The sequence below is a fragment of the Notamacropus eugenii genome, chromosome 3 (genome assembly GCF_028372415.1).
Source record: "Notamacropus eugenii isolate mMacEug1 chromosome 3, mMacEug1.pri_v2, whole genome shotgun sequence".
Taxonomy (NCBI): domain Eukaryota; kingdom Metazoa; phylum Chordata; class Mammalia; order Diprotodontia; family Macropodidae; genus Notamacropus; species Notamacropus eugenii.
This window is the reverse complement of record NC_092874.1, coordinates 376,229,842-376,242,324: the sequence shown is the minus strand read 5'-3', so window position 1 is coordinate 376,242,324 and position 12,483 is coordinate 376,229,842. Positions and strand designations below refer to the sequence as shown.

General features: G+C 36.3%; 1 protein-coding gene across 3 annotated transcripts in view; it reads right to left on the bottom strand.

Annotated features, from left to right (window-relative positions):
- The window catches only part of PCSK5 (proprotein convertase subtilisin/kexin type 5), a 602,002-nt gene that overhangs the window by 266,948 nt on the left and 322,571 nt on the right, over window positions 1–12,483 (bottom strand). For all 3 annotated transcript variants that reach the window (XM_072597475.1, XM_072597476.1, XM_072597477.1), the window contains exon 10: window positions 5,683–5,786. In XM_072597475.1, coding sequence (XP_072453576.1) covers window positions 5,683–5,786 — 104 coding nt within the window. The remainder of the gene's footprint in view (window positions 1–5,682; window positions 5,787–12,483) is intronic.

Here is a 12,483-nt window from a genome sequence, read left to right as displayed (position 1 = left end):
CAAAATTGTCATTTTTATTTTATTGGCCCTGCCTATCCATGAACAATGAATGATTCTCTGATTATTTAAATCTGATTTTATTCACATAAAAAGGTTTTAAAATAATTTTGTTCATATGGTTCCTGGGTTTCTCCACCTATATATTCAAATTATTTAAACCAAAGCTTATAAAGCACAAACCAATGAAATATCACCTTGTATTTTTTGGCTTTCCCTAATTGTCAGCTTAAGAGGCCATAGGGCATAGAGAACAGAGGACTAGACTTGGTACTAGGAAGATAAGGTAAAGTCATGCATCTGACATATATTATTAGTTCTCTGATCAGAAGCAAGACATTTAACTTCTCAGTACCTTAAGCAACACTCTCAAACTTCTAATCAGATGAGTTGTCCACCTTTTTTTGAAGAGGGAGTTTCCCATGCTTATGATATCACAGACAAGGACCAGACTGTCAGCTTATTTCATTCATAGACAGAATTGGTGAGTGACCTGAATAACTCGAGAAATGGTGGAAAGGAACCAGAGGTTCTGTTTCCCACAGGCCCACAGTGGGAAAGCCTGGGGCAATCCCACCCTCGGGAGAATATCCTGAAGTGATGGCTCCATAGTTACTTTCTCCCATTACATAGAACAATCAACAGACAATTTCATTTTTCTTTTTCAGTGCCAACCTCCTTGGATGAACACTTTGCATTGTTTAATAGATGCCTAACAGAGGATGTAGCATCCCAGAAAAGGGAAAGCCCTCATGTATCAGACTAACCTGACTCAGGTAAGCTTGGATCAGTTTGTGCCAGGAGTTGAGGACCTAGGTCATGAACTTATCATCTGATGATTTTTAAAGGTATTATTTGATGATCTGGGAGCAATTTGTGTGTATTTGGACAGAAAGCAGTGTGGTATAGTGAATATATTTGTATGTGTGTGTATTTTATATATTTTTACATACATATATGCAAATATGTATGCATATATATGTAAAAACACATGTGTGTATATATATATAAAGATCTTTACATATCTATGTGCATATACATACAGATACATCCATCCATCCATATATATAGTATATAATCATCATTCAGTCACTTCAGTTGTGTCTGACTGTCTGTGTCTTACAATAAGTGTTTGAGGCTGGATTTGAATTTTTGACTCCAGATCTAGCACTCTATCTACTGTGCCACCTAGCTGTCCAAAGTATATAGTAGGACTCTATCTATCTATCTATCTATCTATCTATCTATCTATCTATCTATCTATCTATCTGTCTGTCTGTCTGTCTGTCTGTCTGTCTGTCTGTCTGTCTATCCGTCTGTCCATCCATCCGTCCATCTATATCTATCTATCTATCTATCTATCTATCTGTCTGTCTGTCTGTCTGTCTGTCTGTCTGTCTCTCTGTCTGTCTGTCTATCCATCTGTCCATCCATCCGTCCATCCCTATCTATCTATCTATCTATCTATCTATCTATCTATCTATCTATCTATCTATCTTATCTGTCTGTCATCTCTCTATATATGTATATAGGTAGACTAGGATTCTATATGTATATACACACATATAGAATCTTCATATAGATCTCTATAAATTCTATATCTATTTATCTATCCAAGTCCACAGCTATATCCTTATCTATGTCTATATACACATACCCATATCTATCTATCTATTTGCATAGGGACTAGCCCAAGGGTGTTGTGAGACTCAAATGAGATAATGGCTGTAAAACATTTTGCAAACCTTAATATACTATGCAAATGTAATTAATTATAATTATCATCATCATCATCAATGTCATCATTCCCCAGTCACTAAATCTCCACTCTGGTGATGATTTCATTCTCTGAGCCTTCTATTGAACTCTTGCTGAGCTCATACTTATGAGTAATAACTGGGGGGAGGGCGTATGTATGTACACACATACTTTTAAGTTTAATCTGCATTATTAAAGCAGAGATAATTAACACAACAGTAAGCCAAGCCTTGATTTGTCAGGTTTCTCTGGTGTCACACTGAGTATTTAAAGTTGGGCAAGCCAGTGTGAGCTGTCCAGCACAACATCTAGACTCAACCTATGATTGCATTGGTATTTGGAACTCCGTGATTTATAATCTTAGAGAATTGCCTCTATCAATAAGAAGTTGTGACCTCCCCAGGATCATATAGTCAGTACAAGTCAGAGGTAGCACTTGATCCAGGTCTCTTAGTTCTGAGGTTATTTTTTTCTTTTAATCTGTGGCACTCTGTTTTAGAATGAAAGATTCAGGACTAGAAGGGAACTTAGAGACCATATAGTCTAGTCCCTTCATTTTACTGATAAAGAAAGTGAGGACCCAATGGGAGTAAGTGATGTGCCCAAAGTCCCATCAGTATTAAGTGGCAGAATTTGAAACCAAATTCAGAACTCTTTCTGTTATATTATATCAGTATTAAAATTCAGGTTTTCTTAATAATGCATCTGCCCAGTGGCTTCAATGTCTGTATTAGGTGATATCTCCATCTCAACCTCAGTTTATCTTTGTCTCTTCCAGTTCTAAGTCTATGTTATGACTGTATTATATAAGTGTCACATTTATTGAACTGAATGGAAAATTCAGGTCCTCTGACTCCAAATAAGCATGTTCCCTGTTGTATCACATCTATGTAATATTTCCAGTTCTCCTAACAGTATATCTACATAATGACTGCAATGTCTGGGGACATAGGAAATGAATTCATCCATCTATCTATCCATTTCTCTCTCTCTCTCCATCTCTATCTTTCTCTTCTATGTTGGAGAAAAATACATTTTTTATCATAATTTTGGGAACTATTTTGAGCTGCTGGATGAGAAAATAATGATTCAGAGATTGTAAATTGTTCATCCAACTGCCAAGGACTTAATGAGCATTGTTGATATGATTATAAAGTCATGAATAGCAATTGTAAACAAGTAGGACCTTAGCAATACATGATGAAAAGGCATAGGGTGTCTCAAGTTGTTTTGATTGCATCTCATGTATTCAATGTCATTAGTGCAGGGTGTTCAGGGAGACTGATGGAAGAGAGAAGGAGAGATGGGGATGGCCAGTTGTGTGTGTGAGGAATGGAAACATATGTGTCTAAAAGTCCCCATTTGTGAAAAAGTCATAAAAGAATCATAGGGGACAGTGGTTCATGAAACCAGAGAAAGTCTATTGACTCCCTTCTAAGTGCTAGTTCCTGCCGAATCTTTGTAGAATGAGGATTCCTTCCAAGTCTTTGCTGGTTTTCACCCTTTCTGGTTCATCTTTAAAAAGAAGTCAGCCCCTATTTAGTCCGAGTGACCTTCCATTCCTCCTGTCCCTCCATTCCTTTATATTTCTGGAAAAGAGGCTGATAGTTTCCCATGCCTTAGTTTCTTTTACTTAAAGGTGGGGGTGAATTGGGGAAATGATTTTTGAGTTTTGGAATGGACAAAAAGAGAGCCTCTTCTTCCCTCTCTCACTTTTTATATTGTGAGAGTGGTTCAGATGAAATATGGTCCTTGTCATCAACAAAATTACAATACAATTCCACTGAGAACCAAGCCTGTTCAGTGTAATTCATCTATGAAAATGTGCACTTTAATTGTTACTCTTGGCAGCAGTCAAGGAGGAGAGTGAAATATTATGCTAAATATCGCCACGTGCAATAGTAAAATGCAGTTTTGTTCTGGCCAGAAATGGTACACAACCCTCTGTCCCCCACCCTCTTTATGCTCAGGTTTGGATGCTGTAATTTAATCTAAATCTTGTGCTTTTTCCCTATCCAAAACCAACAGAGGTTTAAAGAGAGCTTCATTTTTTATTGGAAACATTTGCTCTGCTTAAGCTGCCAAAAAAATAACTAAAATTGGGGCTTTTATTTGGGTTAAAGTTGATTTCTAAACTCCACAGAGGTTGATGTGTTTAGTTTAGCTTCCTTCCCCCTTAAAGTCTGCTTTCACAGGTAAGGTTATATTCAGGGGCACCTTTTATTCATCCCAATCTTCATAGAACTCCAAGACTTACATAGAAGTTAGTACCATATGGAGTCATACGAATATCACTTTAAAAATATTAATTGTGTTCTGCCCTACAGCACGGTGTAGTTAGTCTAGTAAAGTGGGGAGTGGTATTGTCTAATGATCAAAGACAATGATAGTTGTTTCTTTCTTAGGAAAGTGTTTAAAATCCCTAAATTGGAATATTTTACAAATGCAGAATCAATCGAAAAACTATGGTTTTTATTCTATCAGTGCCTGCATGTCTCTAAAGTTTTGATTTACAGCCACATCCTGATTAGTATGAACAATGAATCCCATACAGTGGTCACATTTATTCAAATTTGTACTATTTGGAGGTATAATTATGTAAAATATGGTCATTGGTTCCAGTCTAATGAAAATCGGCCATGGAAATTCAAATAATGTGAGTATTTCAGGGGAGTTATTATTTGCTCTGGCTTGGTTGTACTCTTAATCTATATATAATCCATATATTCATGCTCATTTTTTATATGTAAACTTATAAAATTCAGATATAATTCAAAAAATAGGGGCCTGAAAACATAAGGATGTGTGTGTATGTGCACAAAAAAAGTGATAAAGAAATACAGAATTTTAGATCTAGAAGTAATCTTAGAAATTGTATAATCTATACATCTCATTGAGGAAACTGAGACCCAGGGAGGTGAACTTACTTGTCAAAGGTCATACAACTAGTCAGTAGCTGAGTCAGCACTGAAATCTAAGTCTCCTAATTCCAAACCCAGTGCTATTTCTTTCATACCATACTGTCTGTGTATAGGAACATACTGTAACCCCTAAATACAAGAATCATTCTTATGCACTTTAAAACTTTAATAAATGATATATAGATAATCATGTAGGTAATATGATTTAAGAAATTATAAAAAAATACTTAAAATCAAAGATTTAAATAACTGACCAGCTACATTAGAAAAATGCACACAGAATATTCTTAGTTAAGATCTCATGACAAACATAAATAGAACAATGGTTGATGAGATGGGTTGTCTAATGGTAGCACACCAAAGTCTGTATCAGCAAAAGGAAGTAAAACTGGTTTCAAGATTGCTTTAGAGGGTTTCTAAAATTATATTTGTAACTGAAATTATCAAAGATTAAAGTTTTCAAAATTCAAGGTGATTATATGAAAATCTTGGTCTACTCTTTCATTACTGTTCAAGGTAACTTTTTGCAAATGGCTTTTTTTTTCTTTCTTAGGGGAAGTTTGATGCCATGTAAAAAATAAAATCTTTTGAAAAACAATCAATATAGCCTAAAGACAGTTAAAGTGAAGTGGGGTTAATTGATAAGGCAACTTGTTCAGAGCATGTTGACTGAAAATATTCATCAGAGAAAGCAGGTTTATAAATATGCTCCAAATACTCTTCCAAAAATCATTCAAATAATGGCAAGGAATACCAATTCAGATGGAATTCTTATGGGCCAGCAATTACTTAAAGTTTTTCTGATTATTCCAAAAGTTGACCTGCAAGAAGGAATTAAAGGGAATTTGTCTCAAGCTTACTGAAAGATCAAGAGCTCTATGTGCCAACACTAAATTAAAAGTGTCTTTTGAGGGGTGGGTTCTGTTTCCTGCTCCCCTTTTAAAATTGGAAAAAAAATTTAAAAATATATTTTGCCTGTGACAGTGAATATGAAAGAAATTCTCACCCTTAAAACCAGCAGCATTGGTTTTCCAGTCATTAGCGCTCAAATGTCCTGCACGGGAAGTCCTTACAATAACATGCTGCACATCTCTCCAGGTCAGAAACGGACTGGGAAAAGACAAGGCAAAAATCATTGTACCAAAAAAAAAAAAGATGGGGGAAGCAGAGAGTCACAAGCATTTCAAAAAGCAAAATCAAAATGGCGGAAGGACTGAAAACAATGGATGGGGGTTTTCTGTTTAGGATTAACATTCTGCTAAATTCTCTATCCATTCTCACTCAATGTAGAGAATGATATTAGCTTGTGAGTGGGCAAAAATTTGGCTCCTGAATTTAAGAAGCCACTGTATACGGTTTGATAAACCTTAAAAAAATTAAAAGAAAATGCCTCATTAAGTGTATTCAACTTTAACAAAACAGACCCCGAATGATGCATCTTTCACCTGTGCACAAGGGTCTGCACTAGTCAGTAGCAAATTATATCAAAGTTTTCTGCAAGGCATTGCTATAGAGGTTAACAATAGATTGTCTTTTTTGTAATCAATTGCCCAAACCTGCACTTGTTGACTAGGTAATCACCAATGGATTTATACTGCCCAGGAGAGCTTTGTATTATTTGTACAAAGGTAGAATGTGAGAAATAATGGAAAAGGCCCAGTTGATTCTTCTTGGTAAGTCAATGAGATTTATTCAAGAACAAAGAAGTTTGGTATCAAACTCTGGGCTTCAAGGCACAATTCTACATTTTTGGGAAGGCTTACTTTATAATGAGATGTCTTATTTTTCTTATTATATTTTTATACCCATTTGCCATAGCATACAGACCTAATATATAATATACAAGGAAACTAGTGGAAAGGAGATTATTTCTGATGGAGAAACTGCAACCATCAAGTAACCCCACTAATAACAGATATCAAGGGAAAAAGAAGTCCAAAGTCCCATGATTGGGGCTTACTTCTAAGGATATATTTAATGTAGCTTTTCTAGAAGTGAAAAAAATTCAGATGTGTTTATAGACACATCTGAAGGATGAAACAGTAAATCTGAATGCTTGATCATTTATTTTTCACTGAACTCATGGTATCCTACAAAGCTTTTACAGGTAGTTTTGACATCTGGAATAAATTCAGTTGGGGAATGGGTGGTGGTATGGGGTCATAACAAAGAGACAGCCCTTTCTCCAAGGTACAATTGCACTGGAAGAGGTGAAGGCCTGTCTCCCAGAAAAGTCTGGCCCAATCCCCCTTGGTGTGGCTAACAAGTAATCTCTCTTCCCTCCCTCCTCCCCACAATCTATGTGAAGAAGGGGTGTGGAAGTGGCAGTAGGTAGGGGAAAGCTGTGGGGACAAGCATGGTGAAAGAGATGAATTGATCCTCAGCAATGCACCATGTAGCATGGAGGCAATCTCCATTTGTCCTAGGAAGCATGAGGACAGAAGGTTGGAAGAGCACGTTGGGAAGAGGTGCTTCCAACACACCTCAGATATCAATGCCTTAGGACAAAACCTCAGTCATCCTGACCTTGTTACAACTCCTTTCTCCTTAGAAATCTTAGGGTTATAGATTTAGAACTAGAAGGGACTTTAGAGTTAAGTAGGTCCAATGCCCTCATTTTACAGATGAAGAAATCAAGGCTCAGAGAAGGTAACATTACTAAGTATTTCAGGCAAGATCCAAACCTGGGGCTTTCTGTGGTTGTGGTTGTATTTCTGTGTGCATGTGTGTGCATCAGTGTGTGTATGTGTGTGTGTGTGTGAGAGAGAGAGAGATAGACAGAAACAGAGACAAAGAGAGAGACAGAGACAAAGACAGAGACAGAGACAGAGTGGGAGGAAGAGACACAGAGAGAGGGGAGAGACATGTGTAGCATCCATTCTTCCAGTATTTGATCAGAGAAGAATTAGACTTGATTACAAAGAATGGACTGCGAGCTTAGGGAAGAGAAGAAATCTACCACTCTAAGACATCTTCAGGAAACAAACTATAGTTTGTGTATCTGAATAAGAAAACATATCTCTAGGTAATGAAAAATCCTAAGTATTTTTTAAATCTCTATCTCACATTGTTTCCTTGAAAATTAAAAAAAAAAATCTTTAGCATTCCACTTATGATTTTCATGTCCTCGATATGTTGACTATATTTGACTGTAGTGAATATAACCATAAAGGTTAAATATAGATATAGTAATATAGAGGCAAGATGATAGAGTAGACTGGGTGTTGGTGTTGGATTCAGGAAGACTTGGGTTTGAATCATATCCTCTATACTTACTCTCTGGGTAGCTTACCATTGGGAAAGTCACGTGATTTCTCTCTGCCTCAGGCAACTCCCATAGTACTTATCTACTAAGTCAGAGTTCCCTAGGATCCTTCCCCAATACACAGTTCATAGATGTAGAAAGGACCTCAGAAGTCAGGTGGCCTAATCCTTCATTTTTCAGATGAAGAAAGGGAGGTTTAAGGGACATTAAGTGACTTGCCCAAGTCCACACAGGTAATAAGTAGTATAGACAGAATTTGAGCCCAGATTCACTGACACCAGAGCTGAAAGTGTTCCCATATTACCATAGGTTATCAGTACTTTCCCTGTCTGCTATGCTGCCCTTGGTTAACCCATAGAAGAGGGAACAAGAGGGTGAAGGAATATCTTGAGGAGAACTGATGTCTTTTTTAAAGCTTTTCTGGGGAAAAAAATCCTTTAGTAAAACTTCCATTTCTAAAGAGATAGCTTTAAAAATTTTTTTTTTAACTTTTGAACTTAAACACCAAATAAAGGGAGTGTTTCAATACAAACAGTAGACAGAATCGTATGAAATTCCAAATTTCTAGCATGTACAGTTTGCTTTTCTTTTTAAATATATAGTAGATTCAACACATAACTTTCAAAGCTGTGGTGCTTGTCCATGAACCATTCTGGCCTTCCTTCTTTTCTCTCTTTCATTAAAGAAAAATGTTCAATGACCCTTCTTTTTCTAAAGAGATTTGAAAAAGGAGGATAGGAAATGGTGTAAATTTGCCCATGAGTTCCAAGACTAATAAAAATGATAGAAGCCAAATACACAAATTTGGAAAATAAGGAGAAAAATCTTAAAAAAAAAAAAAAGGGAGCATTTAATATTTTATTCTGTCCCAGCTTTATCATTAACCTCTACTCTTTCTAATTTTCTTAGGAGTAAGGAAGGTAACTTGTAAGTGGATAGAGAACAGGAATTAGTGAGGTGGGTTCCAAGCCCACCTCAGGCACTTAGTAGATTATGACCCTAAGCAAGTCACTTAACCTCTCTGTGCCTCAGTTTCTTCATATAAAAAAAATGAAGGATTTGTATTTGATGACTTCTAGGGTCTCTTCAAATTTGCTCCAGAGATGGTGCTGGGATGATCTTGTATATGACTGGACCCATGAAAGGCTAGCTAGGCAGAAGGAGTTTCACCCTCGAAAATGAATAGCTTGTTTGGGACTTTTAATGATTAATTCAGAATGAGTTTAAAAGGTTCAGTATGTTAATGCCATTAAAATTGGAAAATAAGTCAAGAGACTATTATAATCATTGGTTCCATCATCTGGTGATCCAGTCCTCTCTGAGAGGTAGAACCTCTTTCAATTCCCCTATCTCATATACAGATTTGTAAAAGTGCCTCCCTTCACTCATTAAAATAAAAGCCAGTTTAAGATGTAGTGAAAGTATATTAAAAAAAAAGTACATCTCAGCCATTGACTTATAATACAACACAATCCCCTTAAGCCAAGAATAGCAGAATATTTTACAATACTTTTTCCAGTTAGGATTGGTTCAAAGAAAGCAACTAAAAAAAGCACTCCTGGATTTAATCTACAGGATATCAGTTTGGGAATCTCCCTCCCTAAAAGCAATAGTGGATAAGAACTAGGTAACTATGTGAGACACATGGAGGTCTAAATGACATGCTCAGGGTCATATGACTAAGTCTTACTGACTTCAAGCTCACTATTCTAGCTTCAATACCATGATGACCTGGTTCATTTAATTTACGTTGTTAACATTTTTCTAGTGTTATCTGTCACGTCTAGAATATGTTAAACTACACATAGCAAGACTCACTTATTAGGAATTTATCCCTTAAGAAAAAAAAAACAGCTCCCTATGTTACAAAGCATGGTTCAGTGCAAAGAACAGTGGTTTTGGAGTCATTGGGAAAAGAGGGGAGCTGGAAATAGTGTTTTGTTGCCCAAAAGAAAAAAAAAAGAAACAAAAGGGGGTCTTTAAAACCCACCTCTGACATGTGCTACACATGTAACTTTAGGAAAGTCATTTCCTTTCTCTGGGTCTCAATTTCCTTATCTGTAAAATAAAAACATTGGACTAGTTGGGCTCTGAGTTCCCTGCAGCTTTTGATCTATGCTCCTATTAATTCTTACATAATTACATCTGACCTCCAGATAGCTTAATGTACCCAACACCAAATAAAGGATAATATCTCCCATACTTTAAACAGCCATAGTTACTTAGTTTTGGGAAATCTGTATTCAACTTAGCTTGACTAAATAAGGCACTTCCTTTCATGCTAAGTTGCATGAACTCGTTCTTAGAGTGCATGCAATTAGAAGGGAGAAATGAGGTTTAGGAAATTGAAACTCTGGAAGGAAAACAGAAGGAATTCAGAAGGGATTAAACTGACATCATAAACTCTATGGTCTCAAACTCCCCTAAATTGTATACTATCTAAAGAAAAAGAGACACAGGGAAATAAGCAAGCTTGGGATCAAAGCTTCTACCTTCTACCTGAAGTCAACGCATTAGCTCAGAGAAGATCAGAAAATTCTTTTCATTACCTTTCTTAAGTACATATATAACTAATGTCCTGAAGATACTTGTCCATATATTTATCTGATGTACATTTACATAATTCATAATAAAGTACTAAGGGCATCCAAGTATTTCTACCTATATGTGCCTCCACAATACTCAGGAACCTCAGATGATACACAAATTGAAATTACTATACATCTCAAAAAGCTAAGGATTAAAGCAATGACCATCCACGATTCTGGGAAATTGATCATGAAGCATGCTACCTACCTCCTGACAGAGGGTCAAAAGATCCAAGGTGCAGAATGAGACATATTTTCAGGCACAGCCAATGGATGAATTTGTTTTGCTTGATTTTACTTGTTAAAAGAATTGTGTTTTTTTTTTTCTTTTGAGAAAGGATTTGGAAAAAAAGAGGAGAGCTGGCAATAGTGTTTTGTTGACCAATGGGAAAAAAAGAAATAAAGAGGGTCTTTGAAGCACCTTAAAACACGCACAGACACACAGACACACACACATAGACACACACACACACGAAGCTGGGTGTGGTGGCCCATACCTTTAATGCATGCTACATAAGAGGTTGAGGAGGGTGAATCTCTTAAGGTTACAAATTCTAAATTGTAGAAGGGCTAAACTGACTGGGTGTCTGCACTAAGTCCAGTTTCAATTTGGAAAGGTCCTGGGAGTGAAGGGTCCACCAGCCCACCTACAGAGGGGTGAGTCTAATGCTTAGCAGAATAAGTATTGGTACATAGTAGGTGCTTAATATATGCTTGTCCACTGACTGAAGTGACCAAGAAAATTGAAAATAGAGCTGGTAAGAACTTCTTCGCTGATCAACAAAAAGAATTTATAGGAAAATGCGGACAAACAGGACAGATTTGAAAAGAACACATTTTATTTACTCATTTAAAAATATATTCATACTTTTTTCTATTTTATTTCACAAATGGAAATGATTTCACTTTTGGGGTGTTACTCAAATTCAAAATTTAAAAAAATTTGAATTTAGAATTAAATTATAATTTTTTATAGATTAGGAATTAGTTTAATACATGAGAAGAGAGAAGTAGCATGCTGTAGTGGATACAGAGATAATTTCCGAAGCAGAAAGACTTGTGTTTATATCCCTCTGATACATATTGGCTGTGTGGCCATGAGCAAGTAGCCAAGTCTATAAATTTTGGAGAAAGTGTCAATTTGCACTGGTGGAGGAAGTTCCTTATGGAACATTTACCACATTGATGAAATCACTGGTCTGATTTTTTTTAACATGAAAAGGAATGAAAAGGGAGAAATGGAGACACCCTTCATGGAGGGTACCATAGGCATGCTGTGGAAATGAAAAGCGTTTTGAACACCAGTTCCCCCTGACAAATGGTTCTAGAGGCATCAGTCTCAACCTGTTTCAGTCTCACTACCAACAGGTGGCAGCATGGAGAAATCAAAAGCTATCAGGAAAGATGGAAACACTAGACAGGTGAACATATTTAATAATGTCTTACAACCCCTATACCAATCATTTTCCCATTAAACCACACAGAATATGGTTAGGATCTGTTACCCCAACACATTTAAGCTTAAAATCTATACTAACACAAAAACTTTTACAATTGTCTACAGAACTTGGGCAGATACTGATGAAAAAAATCAATCAATAAATATTGATTAAATGCCTATTTTGTACCGGCCACTGTACTAAGTGCTGGGAATATACCAAGAGGCAAAGATAGTTCTTGACATCAAGGAGGCATAATTTAATGATGACTAGATAAGGCTCCAAATATAGTTAATTAGTTGTAAACTTGGGAGCTCCTCTGATTGTACAGGATCATAGCTTTAGAGATGAAATGAACTTAAGTGTCATTTAGTCCAATTCTAGTTTTTCAGATGAAGAAATTGAGGCCTCAAGAGGAAAAATGAGAGACAGCTGGGTGAGACCTGAAGGCCATTAGACTTGAGATCAACTATAGTCTTAGACATTGCTTTGTGACTGGGCAAGTAATTCAATTT